General features: G+C 44.0%; 1 protein-coding gene across 1 annotated transcript; it reads left to right on the top strand.

The window, feature by feature from the left end:
- The first annotated feature begins 1,262 nt into the window (after positions 1 to 1,262).
- LOC126531179 (uncharacterized) lies at positions 1,263 to 16,639 on the top strand. Its single transcript, XM_050178606.2, has 3 exons — positions 1,263 to 1,581; positions 14,092 to 14,183; positions 16,287 to 16,639. The coding sequence occupies exons 1-3, from the start codon at positions 1,278 to 1,280 to the stop codon at positions 16,533 to 16,535; spliced, it is 645 nt and encodes a 214-aa protein (XP_050034563.1). The 5' UTR covers positions 1,263 to 1,277; the 3' UTR covers positions 16,536 to 16,639.
- Positions 16,640 to 20,606: the final 3,967 nt, after the last annotated feature.

Raw genomic sequence — 20,606 nt, 5'->3', positions numbered from 1 at the left:
AACAGTGAATTGGAGAACAAGGAGATTTTCCAGGATGAGAAAGAGGCGCAGGGACGCCACATTCGGCCAATTTTCAGGCCGAACTTCTGGCAATAGTTCTTGCCTTGCAGAAATTACCCCTTCATACTACAAAAGTTATTATCGTCACAGATTCTCTAAATGTATGCAGCACACCTATTTCGTCTACAAATCGACAGCATTGAACATGTTTACACATTAGCTCCGCCTCACTTAAGTTTAGTTCGTTTAGTATGGGTCCCAGGCCACCGAGACATTCATAATAATGAAATAGCCGATTCCTTAGCACGAGCTTCTTTAATAAGTCTGGTGATATCTGTGCTGCCGGCAGCTGCACACATCACTGCAGCCAGCAGTTTTCTAGGACCGAAGTCAGAAAAGCCCTGTCATTAGCAAAATGTACAGATTTTATGCACCTAAATGATTCTTGGAACCAACAATGGTGTCTTAACCGGCAATTCGAAGTTTCATTTACAAGACTGCCCTCCCCCCCCCGTTGCAGTATTCCAACGCTTCATTTTTACTTGCACAGGTGTAGTCTGGCTGCGTCCCCTTTATGCTACCTCTGCAATGAGCTAGAATTCATAGATCATTTTCTTTATTATCGTGTCGGCAGTTTTCTACCCATGGAAAACAATGTCTCAAAATTTCGCTTCAAAATCTAGGATTGCCTTTAAGCAGTACTGTTATACTCTCCCTTGGAACAACAGTATTAGGATACAGACACAGGAGCGTTTGCCTAGCCATTTATAATTTGCTATGCGACACAAAAAGACCACCTTATTAATATTTCGTAGTTTCTACAATTGATTTACTTCTACTTAAATTTAGAAAATTGACAAAGTAAGGCACAATTCACAGTTAAATTATTATTATTATTATTATTATTATTATTATTATTATTATTATTATTATTATTATTATTATTATTATTATTATTATTCAAAATTTAACTTGCTCACGTTTAAGTATGTCCTTTACTTTATGTATTACAGTAACAAGCTTTTGTTAGTATTCCTATCAAGGAAGGCTGACTATCGTATTGATCACTACTTTATCTCATGCATTAACAGTTTATTTTTCATCTCGGTTTGTTCATTTATTTCCCTTTTATGTTATTTATTTATTAACTAAATAATTTTATTTTTCAATCATATTACCACCCGATTCGTGGCCTGTCCCCCATAGTGGGTTTGTGCCATTAATTGAGGCTTCATCATCATCATCATCATCATCATCATCAATGTGCACGCTTCAGCATGTCGATAGCCGACGCTCTGCGAGCCGTAGAAGACGACGAGGAAGGCACCGGCGCCTGCTGGCGCGGCTCTGATCGCGGCCAACCCGATGGAGGCGGACTCATCCGGCGTCGGCGGCGGCGGCCATCAGCGGACTTCATGCGCCGGGCGGCGCCCTGGCTGGGCCTGGGCACCGTGCAGGGCGCCGCCCCGGAACGGGGCACCCTGCCGCCGCTAGATGCCGCGGACCGCGACCTGCTCACTCCCTTGGTCGTGGTCATCGTGTTCACGGTGTTCCTGATTGGATTCGCCCAAGGCGCCGACGGTCAGTCGTGGCACTTCTTTTACCGTACACCTGTTGGGAGCGCGCTTGCTCTTATTTGCTCACGATCAATTTTAGTGTAAGTTTGAGTGACGACGGGTGTGAGCGGACGTTTGAATGTGGGTGAGTGCGTGCGTAGGGTGCCGATGTACCTGACGATGAAAGTGAGTATGTGGGAGCTTCGGAGCGTTGGTACGACATACCTGGAGATCTTAAAGCAATACAAAACGACGGGAGATCAGACTAAGAAAGACCCAGACACAGCGCTATGTCTACGTCGTTCTCTGTAAGGTCTCCCACCATTTCGCCCTGTTTTAAGGTCCCCAAAAACGTGAGTGCACGTGAGCATGGCTGTCAATCGATGCGTGTGAGTCTCCGTGAGTGTAAATGATTTAGAGTTTCACTGCGTGAATGAACGCGATTACGAGTTGTGTGGTTTCACGTCCCAAAACTGCACAGTGGGTTATCAGGAACGCCGTCGTTACGGCGGTTTCGCAATTACTTTGACCACCCATGGTTGTTTAAGATACACACATAGCATGGTACGCGAGCGTTTTTGCCTTCCGCTCGCAGGATGCTCGCAGGGCGGTGATTATTAGCAGACGTGAGCGCGAACTTTAGTTAGCGCCGATAATTGTGACTGGACACTACAGTTCCAGTGAATGCACAGACGGAGAAATACTGGGTAGCGTTAGCAGCCACTTATCTTGCAGGTATTTGAAATATGTAGGCTCCACTAACAAACAAAAAAATGAAGATGAAAAAATATGCAAACAATTAGTATTAGGTGGCTGCGCATATTGAAAGCACCCCGAAGTCATGGACGGCAGATCACCGATATCCTAAAGAGCTAATGTATTTCACTGCGGAGTCGCAACTGATAAACTAAAAAACTTGAATGACAATTAAGTATCGGACAAGAAGCAATGCAACGAAAAATTATAGACGTAGCGTTAAGGGATAGAAAGACGTAAGTATGAATTAGAAAGTATCGATTAGAAACGTAGGCGGCTCATACTTTAGTTGGAATTAAGAGGGATCAATTGCGCAAGTCATGCAATGCGTTGTGCAGATAACCCGTGGCCTTTTTGAGCAACAAAATGGGTGCCGAGGCAATGTAAGCTTAATTGAGCGTGACAGAGGGTTAAGTATTACAAGGTTAAGAAATTTCCAAGCGTAAGATGCAGTGGGCATCAGTACGACAGGAATAAGTTGAGATCGCTTGAGTGGGTCTTCGTCTTGTAGATGAATTACAATAGGAGAATCATAACAATTGGGAATAAAAGGAGCGCCAGATGAAAGGCGCAGAAACATACGCCAGACTATTTCCTCGTTAAAAAAAAATTATGGGGTTTTACGTGCCAAAAACACTTTCTGATTATGAGGCACGCCGTAGTGGAGGACTCCGGAAATTTCGACCATCTGGGGATCTTTAACGTGCACCCAAATCTAAGTAAACGGGTGTTTTCGCATTTCGCCTCTATCGAAATGCGGCCGCTGTGGCCGGGATTCGATCCCGTGACCTCGTGCTCAGCAGCCTAACACCATAGCCACTGAGCAACCACGGCGGATGATTTCCTGGTTTCATAGCGTGATCGTTCTATTTTTTTATGTAATTTTCCAAGATTGCCTGTGGCTGGTAGCATAATTCTTGTCCTTGAGTTGCATTACTGGAAGAGGCGGACTTTAATAGCACGAGAAATCGAAATGGAAATGCAGCTACTTAACAAAAATCCGCTAATTTACTTCCTAATTAGTTACGTAAAGGCACATATATTGCAATTTACTAATTGTAGCCGCTGAGCTTGCGACGCGTATCCACATTGCATGAATTTCCAGAATGACACCCCAGTTTGTAGATATGCGCAATCAAACTCGCCGTAAAAATAGTGTTGTTCTACTTGACTTTTTACAAAGCGCTCTTTCACACATTGAAGCAGAAGCAACTGCAACGCCCATGTATTTCGGCCCACACTTTGGGAAGTAACATCTCGAAACTGATGTCATCCTGGAAATTCGTTTCAAGCGGATACGTCTTGAAAGCTCACCGGATAAAATTCGCAAATTGCAATAGGTGCCATAAAGTAATTCATCAAGAAGTATTTTAGTGAATTTTTATTAATTAGTCGAATAAGAGTTTCGATTTCTCCTCCTAGTAATGTCTGCCTTTCCGAATAATCCAGCTCAAGGACAAGAATTATGCATTCGACTGCAGGCGATTTGTAAAATTCCATAAAACTTTAAAAAATTATCACCCCGTATAGAGCATTGCTCGCAATGAAAACAGGGCGCACAGACTGGTTCTAAACTTTATAATAAACATCGAAAGTAGCCTACATCAGATGTCGACAAAATTTCACAGGTAAAATCACCTCAAATTTAGTCCGAAAGATGAACACACATTTACAACGGCGTACGTTTCACAAACGCAGTAAGTAACCAGCCAACATAGAATCTTTTCGAAGACGCATTAAGCTAGCATATTCAAGAAAACCATCCGGAAACCTTCAACATCCTCCGCAAGAACTTCAAAAAGGCGCGTAAGACGTGTTAGGGTTAAATAAGGCGGTGAGTGTACAGTATCGTCACAGCATTGATCACAAGATCATCATAAGGTCATACCAGGTTTCAAGGTTCACAGGTCGTCTTAATCTTGTTCTACATGGCTTCCAGCTTTAAGTCGAATTTTAAAAATATATTTTTTCTACTTATATTAGTGGAACGATATTCCACATAAAATTCTAGAATATGTGTAACAGCCTTGCATTTATGAGATTTTTTTACGTTTTAAATGCACATAACAACAAATATATGAACTGTGTTTAAGTGAAATAGCCACTACTATCCGGAACAGTGTCCCACATACTTGTACAGACATGGGCCATTTCATAAGCAGCCGGCAACACTTCGAAGACTAGAGAGACTTCTCTCCCTGTTCGCGTCCGTTACCAAAAAGTAGTGCGTACCTACAATGTGCTAGCAAAATATCAGTTGACAGCTTGGTGAATGTGTTTGGTATCGCAAACTCACATGTGCTGGTTTGGGGGGATTTCAACGCACATAACGTCATCTGGGCAGTGAATTTAACGATTCCCGTGGAAGCATCATAGAGTCTGCCGCAGAAAAAAGTAATCTGATCGTGTTAAATGACAGCTCTGTAACGTTCTTGCGGTGGTTTCGTTACTCAAGCTGTATAGATGTTACGCTCTGCTCACAAGACCTTCTTGATGGCGTTGAATGGTCAACGGACATAGAAACGCACGGTAGTGATCATTTTCCGATCCTGGTAAAACATCGCCAAATACGGAGTGAGGGTACCCGGCGCTACTCAAAATATACTAATTGGCAAAGTTTTCGACACCATTTAAGTAACTCATTGGGTGAAAATCTGAGCTTTCAAAGTATTGCAAATATATTGTGTGAGTCTTACGAGATCTGCACAAAACAAGTCGCTGTTCCAAATGAATACGCTGCAGTCGACGGGGAATATGAATGTCTAAGAGCAATTAGAAGACGCGCAGAACGGGCTTACCGCCGCAGTGGAAAGCTGGATGACTACAAGATGACACAGAAAGTTCGGTCAACTTCTCGCAGACGCTTACAAAAATTAGGTACGAGAAGGTGGCGAGAATACTGCACGTTGTTGTCTCCGTTTACTCCAGTTCCCAGAATATGGTCAGTTGTCCGATCTTTTAGTGGTCCAGTTACCCAGAGCCATCCCTTCCGAGCCCTTGCCGTAGCTCGAAGCACTCCGGAAATATCTGTTGCTGACGAATTCTGTCAACTTATATCCAGACCAGGAATTCCGCTTACTTGCCTACAATCTACAAGTTCGACAACCCTAGTAGAACAAAAAGTTCGTGCGTGCTTTATGTCTCAACATCCTCAACTTGACTGTCAGTTTAGTCTAAAGGAATTGAAATGTGCTCTTTCGTCATGCCGCACAAAGACAACCGCAGGCCCAGATGGCGTCACGTATATGATGTTAAAGAACCTAGATCCAATAGGAAGAATGGCTCTTTTGGATATATTTAATGATATCTGGATAAGAGAGACTCTTCCTGATTCATGGAAATTAGCCCGGGTAATTCCAGTTCTAAAACCAGGAAAGACTCCCCTTTGTCTTGACTCCTACCGACCCGTCAGTCTCACAAGCTGTTTTTCCAAACTAATGGAGAAGATGATAGACCGTCGACTGCAGTGGTGGTGTGAACACACAAATGTGTTTTCCAATTACATGACCGGTTTTCGACAAAATCGGTGTACAATGGATTCAGTATTAGACATTGCCACATGCGTCGAACATGAACCAAGTTGCGGAAATGTGACAGTAGCAGTATTTTTAGACATTCAAAGAGCATTCGACACTGTAAGTCACATACACATCTTTGCACGTATGTTCAAAGGCATTCGACACTGTAAGTCACATACACATCCTTGCACGTATGTTAGATCTTGGCCTACATGGTCGAGCACTGCGATGGGTATCAAATTTCCTAAAAGACAGAAAAATATTTATGGAAACAATCGAAGGAGAGAGTAATTATCACAGCATCACGCAGGGCGTTCCGCAGGGCACTGTTCTCAGTCCGTTTTTATTCAACTGTGTCATGGCAGGCTTGCCACTAAAACTCCCGTCTGGTCCACAGTATTCTCTGTACGCAGATGACATCTGCATATGGGCCTCTGTATCTCATATACAAGACATTCAAACGACGCTGCAAGAGGGTCTTGATAATATCGACACCTTCTTAAAAGAAAGAGGCATGAGTCTTTCATACGCAAAGACAGCTGTACTTCCTTTCACTAGACGACAGCTAAATAATTTCCAACTTACGCTTAATGGGCAAATTTTGATGTTTGTGAAAGAGCATAAATTCCTTGGAGTTATTCTTGACCGCCAGCTTACATAAGCTTCACACATCCGCGCAGTTGAAAAGCAGACCAATGGAGTAATAAACGTACTTCGGCGACTCGCTGGCACAACGTGGGGGGGGGATCAGTCTCTTCACTATTACAGGTTCATAACGCACTCATAAAACAAAAAATTTGCTTACTCGGCACCTATTCTCCATGGTTTATCGCAAACTTCTGAGGAACGTCTTCAACGTTTACTGGCAAGAGGGCTGCGAGTGTGTCTTGGGGTTCCGCAGGCGACCTCTAGTTCTTTAGTAATTGCTGAAGCTCGTCACCCACCATTTCCAGTCATACGAGCGGTTGAAACATGCCGACATATTTATCGTATCTTAACCCAACACGAGAAGCATTCATTAAACCTTGCGCTTACCGAAAGAAACAGAAGCAAAATTCACGATGTTGTTCGAGAACATAAAGCATTATTACCAAGATTTGAATTATTCAAAGTGGATGTTTGTTACACTCCCTGGATGTTAACATGTCCTGAAATAGAATTATCTGTTGAAGGGATTATATCTAAGAGAGACATGTTCATAGTAGCCGCACAACAACTGGCACTCTTCCAAATTTACTCCTTATATCCCCAGTACATCCACGGTTATACAGATGGTTCGTGTCATAAAAATTCCTCGACTTCAGCATTCGTCATTCCACATTTAGCGCTAGAGCAAACATTTAAATTATCCCGAGAGACATCTTCCACCGTGGCAGAACTGTTTGCAATCCTTTGTGCTTTGCGTTTCATAACATCAGAAAAACATTCGCAAAAATGGGTTATATTTAGCGATTCGCAAGCCGCTCTCACATTACTACAGAGCAATAAGAAAAATTCTTTGAACACTTCGCTATTGTATGAGACACTCAAAGAACTTACAAAAGCAAGCGCAATGAACCACGTAATTGCATTCCAGTGGGTACCTGGGCACTGCAATATTCCTGGTAATACTGCAGCGGACGCAGCTGCGAATCGAGCGCACAATAACGCGGAGACAACCAAGCTTCCTCTATTGCGTAGTGAAGTCCGTCTGCTTCTGAGGCAGATGTCTTGTCGCCTCAGCAAAACTACCTGGTTTGATCAGCAAACTAAAAACTCGGAGTTATACTTTATAGACCCATGTATAAACTTATCAATGCCGGAAAATCTAAGGGACAACAGAAAATTTGAAACGTTGGTACACCGCCTGCGTCTTGGTACTGCATTTACAAAGCACTTCTTGTACAGGATAAAACGTGTCTCTAGTCCGCAGTGTTCTTGTGGCCATCCAGACGAAGATGTGAATCATCTTCTTCTCGAGTGCACGAAATACGACCCACAAAGAAGGGTACTGCAAGCAAATTTGTTGATGTTAGACAGAAGACCATTTACTCTAAAAAAGATACTTGGCCCATGGCCAACTGCGGGCCTTCAAAAAAGAGCGCTTCTTGCTCTGAAAAAGTTTTTAGAGGACACCAGCATTTTGGGAAAATATTAGGTATCAGATGATCCGAATACGCTAAATGAGTAACACAAGCGTTGTCTGTGGTTCATAATTGGTTTATGTGGTGATCGCAAATTTTACGCAATATGTATAATTCTGTTCTGTACTTGCAGTGCATTACATGTGTTGTGTGTTTCGGCTGTACAAAATATCTGACTTTATATATGCGTACGTGGACTGAACTAATGCACAGAACTTTGCGACTGATGTACTGTTGGACTGTATATTTTTTATTCATCCAGTGTTCTATTGAGTGCCATATTTCGTGTCGCTATTCTCTCTTTTTACGCAAATTTGTTTCCTTTGCCAAGTGACAAGGAGTAGCCGGTGCCACCATAAAGGCGCCAACCTCTCCTAATATTCACTTCAATAAAAAAAAAAAGTGCGTGACACATGAATGATAGGCATTAGGTATGAGTCATGTTATTCGACGTAAGAATTAAGACTCGCACTTTTACATGTGAAATAGGACAATGAAAAGTGTGGGAAAGCTAAACTTATCTACCGCCAAACGAGCGGACTAACATCTTTCTGCGACCAGTGGCCACAGTGCATCACATGCTCTCCTCCCCAACACATATTGCGTCGCCTACTAGAAGCACAAATGTGCGCAAGTAATATGTGGTTCTACATAACCTTGCGTCCACCAGTTGTAGTTGCAATATATGAAGTATTTGTTTCGTAGAACATGTTGTGGATCAAGAACCACTGCACTGCAAAATGCGCGGAGGGAGACTTCCATGTCGGAACTACTTGCGTAGCTGTCGCAGCGTTGCCTGCTAGGTAGAAAATGGAATATATTATCCGTAGCATTGTTCCTCACGCCTCTACCTGGAGTTAAAGTATGCGGTATACCGTCCCAAGTACTTAAAGAGGGGCCTATTTCACTGGAACAAAACATCACATCTTCATCATGACTATATAAAAAGTAAAAAAAAAAATCTCATATTTTGAATGTCGTTACATATTGACATGTGTACTTGTTTATCGGGCGACCGCGTTTCACCGTCCAACAAATGTTATAGCTCAGTGCAGGATGCGCCTGCCTGTATCGGAAGCTTCTCAAATTTTAACGATGGTTCTATCCGTTGTTGTCCCCGAACCTTCTGTGATCTGATTGCATGCAGGCGCCACGCGAATTGTGTAGTACTTTCTGAAAGAAACGCGGGCACCATCGATTACTCCGAACCTTCGATCACTCATGTATAAAAGCCGACGCACTTGATCCGCTGATCAGATTCTCGACGATCGTCGACTGTGTTCGTCGCGATCGTAGTTCATTTAGCGAAGCCTGTTTTTGAGGGCACAAGTTCGCCCAATAAAGCGCTAGTTTCGTCGTTCACAGTTTTGCTGCCTTCTTCACCGTCACTACTGCGTGACAATATATTGCGCGATTTTACTTGAAACACCGTTCCACTTAAGTAAGTCGGAAATGTTCGCAACAACTTTCCCCTTATATATAACGTATGCGGGACATGACTGAGCGTATATAAAAAGGTAACTTAATAATGGTGCACATTTTCATAATTCTAATGTAACTGGCGCTATTTATTTACCTTAAATATTGGTAACAACCGCATTAACTTGCTTTTCTTTGTATATTTTTACCAATACTAAAGTTAGTATCAAAGAGAACATTTACGGCAGCGGACATATAACTGATTTCTTGTGTTTTACGGGTCTAAACCACCATCCAATTATGAGGCACGGCGTAGTGGGGGGCTCCGAATTAATTTCGACCACCCAGGTTTCCTTAACGCGCACTCAATACATGGCAAAGACGCTTTCTTGCATCCCGCCTCCATCGTAATGCGGCCTGCTTCGGCCAGGATCGAACCCGCGACCTTCATCTCAGCAGCGCTACGGCATAGCCACTATCTACCGTGGCGAATACGGACGTATAACCGCGGTGCCAAGCGTCATCTTATGCCATGTAATACGATTATAAATTGCAAATAGGGCTGGTTCCAATAAAATTATGAACGCATGCACGCCCATGAGGATTTATCAACGCGTTTAGAATTCACTCGAAAATGCGTAAGGGTATAGATGATCCTGCAAGTTGCTGCATCTGCTACCTCGGCGAGTATGGTGGATTCACACAGGAAAGTGGGGTCTTCAATTCTTCATTACGAGCAACGAGATCCGCTACTGTTCCAGAAAATTTTGACAATGTAGGTATCATGGTTCGTCGGCGAACTTTAGAAGCACCCATATTTACACATGTCGTTATTTGCGTCAGCTTATGCAGCATGCAGCAGAGGGTTAGGAAAGGCGAGTCCCCTTGTCGGAAGAAAAAAGGAACTGTGGGGCGCTTATTCAGGCCTTTATGTGCACAGAGGTCACTGAACACTCTTACGCCTCTTGAGAACGCGCTGTTTCCGTTACACGTAGGAGCTTCCACGCTCTTTTGCAGAACTGCTGCAACGCTTTACTCTTTACCCGCCGTGGTTGATTAGTGGCTATGGTGTTGGGCTGCAAAGCACGAGTTCGCGGGATCGAATCCCGGCCACGGCGGCCGCATTTCGATGCAGGCGAGAGCACCCGTGTACTAAGATTTTAGTGCACGTTAGAGAACGTGCACGTTAAAGAATTTCGACCACCTGCAGGTGGTCGAAATTTCCGGAGTCCCCCCCCACTACGGCGCGCCTCATAATCAGAAAGTGGCTGTGGCACATAAAACCCCATAATTTTTTTTTACTCTTTAACATGAATAGCCATAGGGCTTTCTCCCGTTTTCGTGGTGGTTGGTGGCAGTCGCGCGCGTCGAGTTTTCACAGCTAATTCAAGGGCACCGATGCAAAGCGCACGTGGTCTACTGGCTTCGTGCTCTCGTGCAACCGATTTTAGGGGTGCATTCACAGCTGAACGCCAGCTATTATAGTTCATTGAAACTCATGTGCTGTCGCGCGAGTGCTTTGGGGCGTCTGAACGTTTAGATGCTGTGACGAAGCACTCAAGGACAGCCCTCCCCTTCTCCCACTGCCTCCTCCCTCTGTGGCAGCTGCGGCAGAAGTTTATAGCAGCCGGCGCTCGCGCCGCTGAACATAACGCACATATGGCGAATCCGCTTGACTAGCCTTCTAGAAGCGTTCGGCAATACACTTACACAAACTAACATCGTCGATATTTCCTGCGCAATTCTTTTTACGCGCACGCGTAAGTAGGGCGTTCTACTAGGGCGGCTGCTGCGTACGGCGCGGCCGTGCGAACCCTATGTTGAAAGTGGTCTGCGATGCGGACAGTATCTATATAGGCGTCTAGGGGTACCGAAGGCCGATAGCTTCGTGTGCGCTGTAGCATTCATACGCTTGTGCGTCACCCGCGTTCACGAAGTGGAACGTCACTAACTTTTTCTTTAGTTTCCTATTTCTTTTATCTTTCAGTTTCTTTATACGCTTTCTCATATGTGGTTTAGATAAACTGACATTACGGTTGTCTTGGGGAACTGGGGCCGTGGGCCAGCAGTTGTCATTTTTACTTCAGTGTCCGTTACTTCATAATGTTTTGTATCCGTGTGCCCACACTTACGTTATTTGAACGCGTATTATTTATTTATTTTTTATTTTTTTATTTAACAATGTCCTTACAGGCCTCGTATGAGGCATTGGGTAAGGGGGGCGTTACAGTAATATTAACAGTGTATATAGAACATATAAAAAACATAATAGACATACATTATTAATTGACAGTGAAAAAAAAATATATGCCTATCTTATACAAGTATTAAAAGCATGGTACAACATAACAAGGTCTGGAGTGTACATATTAGAAAAAAACAAACGATACAGTTTTTTTAATAAACAATGAAAAATAATGTTGCCACTCCAGTACAAATACTAAACAATACTAAAGAATACAAGAATAATAAGCGAAATGAGCTCATAAAGAAGAGAGCACATAACTGGAAAAAAAAGGAAAAAAAGCATCCTGCACTTTATTGAAGTTACGCGGTGGAATATGAAATGATGAGCTGGCGGAATTTATCGGGATTAGGTTCGGAGACGATGAAATCAGGAAGAGCGTTCCACAATCGAATGGCACGAGGAAGCGCGGACCAGTTGAATGCATGTGTGTTCCCGTAGATGCGTGTGAAGCTGAGGTGATTATGTAATCTGCGAGATGTGAAAGGTGCGACTTCAAGCCGTAAAGAAGATTTTCTATCCGCATGAACGTACTTGTGAAATAATGATATGAGTGCAAAATCGCGTCGAGTACTTAGTGGCTCAAGTGAAATATCAAGTTTTATTTGTGAGATGCTTGAATTGTAAGTGTAGTTACGCGAGATAAACCTGGCGGCCCTATTTTGAATTGATTCTAATAAGCTGATTAGGTTGTTATGATGGGGTGACCAGATTGGGGAGGCAAATTCGAGCTGGGGGCGAACAAACGTCTGATAAGCTAGCTTACGGATGTTAGAGGGCGAATTTCGTAGATTTCGGCGTAAGTACCCCAGTGATCTTGAAGCATTAGCACATATAGTAGTAATGTGATGGGCCCAGGAAAGGCTTGGTGCGAGATTAATGCCTAAGTATTTATAGGAAGTAGCTACAGAAATTGGTTTATTATTTACGTTATATTGGAAGGAAGAGATTGAGTGTTTACGGGTGAAAGACATTACTTTGCATTTAGACGAATTAAGATTCATTAACCAAGTGTTACACCAATCCAATATGAGCTGAAGGTCGTTTTGAAGAATGAGGTGGTCATCGGGGCTGGTTATAGGGCGGTAAATAATGCAGTCATCTGCGAATATTCGCACTCGGGATGTTAAGTTATTAGGAAGATCGTTAATGTATATTAAGAATAGTAGCGGCCCAAGAACGCTACCTTGTGGCACGCCGGAAGTGACATAGGAAAGGGGCGAAGAAAGGTTGTTAACGATAGTAAATTGTCGGCGATTAGAAAGAAAGTTCCGCAGCCAAGTTAGTGTCAGTGAATCTAATCTTAGTGCATTTAACTTTGAAATTAGGCGGCAATGGGCTACGCGATCAAACGCCTTGGAGAAGTCAAGGAATATGCTATCAATCTGTACATTATGGTCCATGTCTAAATGCAGGTCAGTCGTAAATTCTAAAAGCTGTGTCTCACATGACAAACCCTTCCTGAACCCGTGCTGATTAGTGAAAAAAAAGTTGTTTGATTCCAGATGGTTGTATATATGAGAAGCTATTATATGTTCGAGCATTTTACAACAAATACACGTGAGCGAAATTGGCCGGTAGTTATCTGGTGAGTATCTGTCACCGTTTTTGAATATGGGCACTACTTTGGCAATCTTCCAATCTGACGGGAGCGCTCCTGAAGTTAGTGACTGTTTGAGAATGTGATACAGTATTTTGCTAGAAGTCATAACAGTGTTCTTTAGTATTTTGGAATTAATCTCATCGATGCCACAAGAATTAGATAACTTAAGGTTGTTTATAAGAGATACAATGCCGTCGATAGTAATGTCGATGGGTGTCATGTACTGATAGTCTAAATCGGGAACGTCAGGTAGGGTGGAGTGATCTTCAATGCTAAATATAGATGAAAAATATGTGTTGAAGCATGAAGGACACTCATTGTCTGGAAGGGGCACATGGTCGCTATCATGTAAAAAAATGTGATTACTGTCGCGGTTCGGAGAGATAATTTGCCAGAACTTTTTAGGGTTGGTTCCATTACACTGGCTTCACTTTGGTACTTCTTTCTGCAGTTTAGTTACTTTCTCCATTCATGAACAACAGACAACATCTAAACATCTGAACATCTAGGGATGGCTGTTTTTTTTTTCATACACGGTATGGCATCACAGCGCTCAACGTCACCGCTTTCTTGTGGGTGTCTCTATTGTCTTTTTCATTCTCCTTGCACTAACTAGGAGTAAATGCCCGGGATGCTTGCAGTTGTGACTTAACGCTGGTCGGCTGACGGCCCATCCGTTCAAAGTCGAATCGGGTCAAGCAAAGAGTGGCACTCGTTGTGTTTGAATGGATTGTTCAACGTGGTTCCCGACGGAAGCGTCAAATTTCAAGCATGGCGTCAGTGCTCTAAAATCCCGCGCACCTCAAAGCAAGTTTCAAATGTCGCTTTATAAAATCCGCTTATCAGACTCTCTTTATTGTCTCGTGCACAGAACTGTTCCAGGACATGGGCCTGGAGGCTTACTATGCGGACGAAGACCGATACATGACCCGGACTGTCATGGCTCCAGGATTATCGAGAGAGGTCCGTGGGGATTAAAGGTTAAGATCATGCTTTTATAACGCGTTGACTGCTTCTTCTGTTAGAGCGTTAGCTTCCTCTTACTCCTTCGCAAATTTCAGTGTGTGCCTTAAGTTGGAGTATACTGGCCTTCGAGTATTATCATCTACATACCATTCCTGCTATATTTAGCCAGATCAGCGACAGTGCTGCTTGCATCGCCGTATAGCTTCCAAAGCGCTTTGCGTCGAGTAAACGCCAGTATTAAGCGTCAAAGCAAAGATACAGTAGATACACCATCTTCTATAGACTCTAAGGCACTTGCACGCGCGGTGACAGCGCAAAATGTGAGCATGTTAGTATTTTTTTTTTTTATGTGCTGTAAAAGATAACCCGATGATATTTGATTCCAAGATTGAAATTAGCACCTGTAGTACAACACGTATGTGCGGCAACCGAAGTCTTGGGCCGAACAGTACGGTTAAAACTCCTTTTTTTTTTTTCGCCGTGCATAACGTTGCAAAGAAGAAAACATCTCTCTAAAATTGGAATAAAGACTGCATGCCAAGGCTGGATTTGTAAACTGTAGTGAAAAGCATATGAAGTACACACTTCGACGCCCGTTACAAGAATAATAGTACCATTTATTTATTGTTAGGTGAATAAAAATACAAAGACACGTCTCCTTAATAACGCGAAGTTCCGTAGTCCCGAACACTACTCAGAAAGAAGATCAGATCAAAACAGATAACACCCAATAAAACAAACACTGCACACCCTATAACACAAGTCACAAGCATGTCAGTAATATCATCACAGGCACCAACATCGGAAATACGGCCTAGTTATTTGATGCAGCCACCACGTCACCTAGCGGAAATTCCAGATCAAGAGTTGCACGTAGACCTAATAAGTGGAATGCACATTTAACTGTCACTTGAAGAATACGTAATGTTCCATGGGCCCCTAATCCCTGGGACAAGATGTATTCCTATCGCTTTAAATAAAATTTATTTCTAGTACTTGGCTGGGTATTGTAGAATTTAGGATAGCGAAAACAACTCAGGAGTGTAAGGAGCACTACCGCTTTCATAATTCGTGGCTTGGAAGCAGTGAACTTAGTACAGGTGCTCAAGTATATTGTGCCTGCGATAAAAATTGGTCGGGCGAAGCATTCACAGTGATAGAAAAGTTCAGCCTTGTGCTTGAACTCATCTGGTGGTGTCGTAACTGTATGCGGGTGCGGCAGGGACTTGAAGCAGCGCCCAAGTAAACATATGCTGGGCAGAAGAAACAGCATCATGACAGCTACCAACCGTCCGAGAACGCTGGCGTTATGAGGGCCGCTAGTGGCATAACAGGCGTCGCACTTCTCCGCTGGACGAGATGAGACTGGATGAGAGCAAGGAGGTTGAATGAAACTGAAGGAAAGCTGCCGGCATTAGTCAGTGCTCAGTGAAACAGTGGATCCGGAAAGAGCACCGGCGCCGGTGCCAGTGAAATTGCATCATCTTATGTGAATATGGGCCCAAATATTTTTTTTTTGCTTTTTTAATGTTTTGGGACAAAAGACGTACACTTATACGAATGAAATGTTAAATGACTGTTATTTAGCTCTGCAATTGCCGAAATTCTGATGAATAAATCAGTCGAGACCATGAAACATGGTGTGGACTTTGATGAAACTGGTGTTTCAATAATATGTCATCTATCTGGCATAGCAAAGAATCCATATCGACTACCACACCAACGCCGACGCCCACGTCAACGGCGACGGCGATAATTCGCCAGGAGTGTCTATATAATTGCTATCGCAACAAAACTACTCACGTGTGCAGTGACTTCAAAATTTTTATTGATGGCTGCACAAGCAGGCGTTTTCTGTCTATGCCTGCTTATACATGTAACGACATGCTGTTCTAATATGTACATAATGAAGCAATAATTGAAAGGCCTCAGGAAAGTATAAATAAATCAATCAATAATTTATCTAACGTTCTTCTTCTTCTTCTTCTTCTTCTTCTTCTTCTTCTTCTTCTTATTATTATTATTATTATTATTATTATTATTATTATTATTATTATTATTATTACGTCATTGTTGATTTGCTTCTAACGTACCTTACAGCACCTGGAACTGAGCAGCCAGGGATCATCGCTTGGAAGAGCGGACGTGGACGAGCCGGGAAGTGCGGTCACTTCGTCGTCGTCGTCGCCAGCGCAGACGAGCTTTGACCGCCGCCACCAGCGCCGCTCTAGCGGCCCCCGTCGTCGGAGGCGCGACACACTCAGCACGCATGCCGTCCGCAGCATCGCTGATCGGCACAAGCCCAAAAACGTGCCGAAGCCTCTCAACAAGCCGGACACGCCGGGCTGAGGAGCAAGACGCGGCTTTCTTTTTTTTTTCCTCAAGGACACTCTCTCACAACGTACAGAGCTTATCGAAAGGAAATAAAATTTCGCGACCCAGGCACAACGACACTTAGCTCCACACTCTGTGCTTTTGTTGTTAAGTTCAGCGGCTCTTACGGCTTTCAACTCTTGCTACGACAGCACTTACTACCCTACCACTCCCCACAACTCATACAACTTTGTGCAGTACTCCTGCAATTATGTGTGGGCTCGACCAGCTATGTGCAACGACGACGCGATGGCGACATATGCGACGATACGTAAATTGAACATTATAGCCAAAGAATTCCCGCGTGCCCGCTCGAACCTTCTTGACGGGTGCCCTGAGCGAACAAAGTGCTTGGATCATAGCTGTGCACTATAATAAAAAGAGGCGCACCGTCAGTGCCTTTCGCGAATTTTTAGTAAACATCAATCTCATTACCTGCAAGCTCCAAGTTGTTTTACTGTTATGCAGTTCAGTGTCACTGTTTACTCAAATTAATTGTGCGAATGCGTCGAAATTCACCGGCAATAAAAAAGCAACTGCCCGATTCGAGTTGCGAAGACAAGGGGGCCTATAACATAAAACTATTCCAGTATGTTTTTATTCCAATCTCCTGACGTCAAATTTGCGTTACCTCCGACGCACGCATCGGGCGATCACACATTCAGGGCTGTCTGAACAGACCAATCAAACGCACTCCTCGGTCATAGGAGGTCACGTTTGTTTGCTTGAAGAACAAATAACATTGCCTACACTGAGCGGCATGTCTTATCTTATTGGCTGACAAGAGGCGAGGATCGCACTCAAGTGGAGAGGGATTTCATGGCGCCGAGACAGTGCACTGAAAATCGATAACCGCATGAAGAGGGTGGTGCCGGCGTCTGCGATTGGTCCGCTTTCCCTTACTTAGCTTGCGGTGGCATGCAATGCAACGGAAGCTTAACAATGACACTAAAACGAATCCTCAGCAAAGAAGAGTTGGTAGAACGAGGTCGTAAACGCGCCGAAAGTGCTCGAAAACGTTACACGGCCACGCAGAAAGCTTTATTATACGCAAATAATCCCATGCTATGTTCTTTCAGTTTTGTTCGGCATATTAATGCATCTTTAACGCGTACACGTCACTTCGACGCGGTGAGTTTTCGTGGTATTGTGACGTCGCGTGACAGGCAGGTGACGTGGGTGCAACCCGAAAACAATAGCCGAGGTCTAATGGAGCAAAGGCATTCAATAAGAAATCACTATTTTCTTTTGTTCGGTCAAATCATGCCTGATCAGTGTGTACACGTCATATGAGATGGGGAGCTGTCGCGGTTTTCGTGACGTCGCGTGACAGACAGGCGAAGTGGGGGTGGTCCAAAAAAGCTCTTGACCAATCACAGCGGGCTCAAATTGCAGAATTGGAATAGAAAAGTCTGGAATAGCTTTACGTTACAGCGTCCAAGGTCAGGAACGTCGGTTTGCCGAGTGCTGCACACCTGTGCGCGGTTAGCAATTCACTTATTTTACGGGGTGATAATTTTTCAGTTTCTTTTATTTCTTTTCTTTAATAGCCTGTCGTAGATAACATAGTTCTAGTGCTTGCGCTGTGTTATTCAGAGCGATGGGCATTAGTTCTACGAGAACACCAATCTTTAATTGTATCCGGTGAGCTTGCAGGGTGTATCGACTTAGAATGAATTGCCAGAATGACACCAGTTTGCAGATATGCGCTCTTTTGAGTTTGAGTTTGGAGATGCACTCTTGCTACAATTACTTTTTTAACAAAACGGTCTTTTATGCATTGAAGCACAAAAGTAACTGGAATGCCTATCTATCTCTCGCCGCTTTGGGGAATATCTCGAAATCGGAAAGTAAGTTCAACTGGATAAGTCTTGAAAACTCACCGGCTTCAATGCGTAAAACGCAATATTGCAGTGTTGTATTTAATTAAGAAGTTAATTAGTGAGTTCGTGTTAATTACCTGAATTTGTACTTTGATTTCTCTTGCTAGTAACGTCCGCCTCTTTGAATATTCCAGCTCAAGGACAAAAATGGTGCTATCTACCATAGGCGATGTCTAAAAATTCCGGATAATTTAAAAGTGATAACCCCGTATTCTAGTCTGCTATTTACGCCGAGAGCTTCGACCTATTGATTTTGTCTATCGGGTGCTATTACTGTGCGCAGTGGCTGCACTGAAAATTCAAGTGCTACAGGGGTTCCGTCGCAAATAACACGGGCAACAGTAATACATCAACAGCAAAAGCTAATAGGGACAAAGAAGAAGTAGCATCGCAAGGTATATGAGGGGAGTTGTCAGTGAAATATGAAACAAAAATCGTGACCGCAGCGACTCAGGCCACTAGTAGACGATATAAAATGATCCCACCATCGCAGGAAGTGTGAATAGGGACGTGTGGTCATCCCACTCCGCAGAGAAGCGCCGGGCGGTGTCGTTGAGACACTTGTCTATCCTTCCAGCGTGGACCGGAGCACACGTACAGTAGCTCAGGGGAGCTATTCTGTAAGTGTCCACCTAGTGCACATCTCCATTTTGTCTGCTGCTGAAGTGCTCATTGGCTGAGGGCGCCTGTCTTATTCTGATGCGTACCCCAGCCCAGCCAATCAGAACTTAAGCAGCACATGAAATACGCACGTCCAATAGGCGAACACTTACAAAATAGCACCATAGCAACCCCCCCCCCCCCCCAGTATCGAGGCTAGTGCGCTTACTGCTGCCTGCACACAATGCTCATTGTAGTAGCGGAAGGCTGAATTTGTTCTTGTTTCGCCACCGACTCGATTGAGTGTAGCACTGACCGTTCGCCCACTTCGCTTCGTCTTTGCAGCCAAAAGCACTCGCGGCGTCTCTGGAGACTGCCTCGCACGAGCCACCCAAGCACCATCAGTGAGCCAGTATGAGAAAGGGGGTGGCTCAGCCGAATGCACGAATGCAGCTCGAGCAGCCGTATAATCACTATCGCAATAAAACACGTTAAAACTGGTAAAATGCATAACATCGGGGTATCACGGATAGCTGAAATCCACCGAAAGAAGTAGCACCAAATTACATCCCTCGAATCGCGTTTTTTTTTTTTTTTTTTCTGTATTACACATAATTCCTTCTTGATGAAGTACGGGCACAGCCTGAGCATAAAAATGAGAAAAAAGTTTAGTGGAGAGGCAGCAAACTTTTTAGAAGAGTGGTTAGGCTGTCGTGTCTGGCGTGCTCAATCGTTGCTGTCGAATGGAAGGGAACGTCTTCCGCTCCGCCAAGTATTGCTCTTTCTCGACGTCAGTGGTAGCACATATTTGTATCTGTAGACAAGACATGGCGCTGCATTCAAACGTCCAAGTCTACGTAATCACGACAATCTGTGGTGTTCGATAGCACAGTGGTTCGGGTCTTCAGCTACACGTCCAACGGCAAATGCGATGAACAGTCAAACACTCGAATAAGGCGTACGTGGGCAACGTAATGTAGCAGTTGTCATGCCTGGCGTGCTCCAATGGCGTTGCCGAGTCGATGTGAACGATTCACACAAAGAAAACAAAGCCAGTGTGAACTGGCAGAGTAGACGGAGTTTGAGGAATGCTGCTCCTGTCATATTGGCCAACTACCGAAGTGACGGTTGGAGCGAGCAAAGGACGTCCCAGCATCGAAACTAGGGGAAGGAAGCCCGGACACCGAGCAGGAGTGATAAGCATAAAGTTGAACTTGAAGGAATTGAAGAAGTGTGAACCATGCACGGGCACATCCGAACACTTCACAAAAAAGAGTCGCAGTTTCGCCCGGAAGTCGAAGCATGGATTGCGATAGCAAATTAGTAGAAAGCTATACAAAGTAGGGATAGTAGTCCTATCGGCCGTAAAAACTTGAAAACACTCGCTTACTAACTGAATTAACAAGCAGCATGTCAGCGCGCACAAGCAAACATAAATACATGACACTCGTTGAGCGCGAAGACGCTGTCAAAACGCTGGTGTCAGCAAGCGCGGCGGCAGCAGCGAACAAAGTGTCCTTTGTGCGGTCTGTCGCTTCAACGCAAGATCGGCGCGAACGCAGCG

The sequence above is a fragment of the Dermacentor andersoni genome, chromosome 5 (assembly GCF_023375885.2).
Source record: "Dermacentor andersoni chromosome 5, qqDerAnde1_hic_scaffold, whole genome shotgun sequence".
NCBI classification, from domain to species: domain Eukaryota; kingdom Metazoa; phylum Arthropoda; class Arachnida; order Ixodida; family Ixodidae; genus Dermacentor; species Dermacentor andersoni.
Note: the sequence above shows the minus strand (reverse complement) of the source record. Positions and strands in the feature narration are given on the sequence as shown.

Bases quoted from the DNA above. Each gene is read 5' to 3' on its own strand.
- LOC126531179 (XM_050178606.2), top strand. From the start codon at position 1,278: ATGTCGATAGCCGACGCTCTGCGAGCCGTAGAAGACGACGAGGAAGGC. The intron at 1,582-14,091 runs GTCAGTCGTGGC...TCTCGTGCACAG, and splicing joins ATTCGCCCAAGGCGCCGACG to AACTGTTCCAGGACATGGGC. The intron at 14,184-16,286 runs GTCCGTGGGGAT...CGTACCTTACAG, and splicing joins CTCCAGGATTATCGAGAGAG to CACCTGGAACTGAGCAGCCA.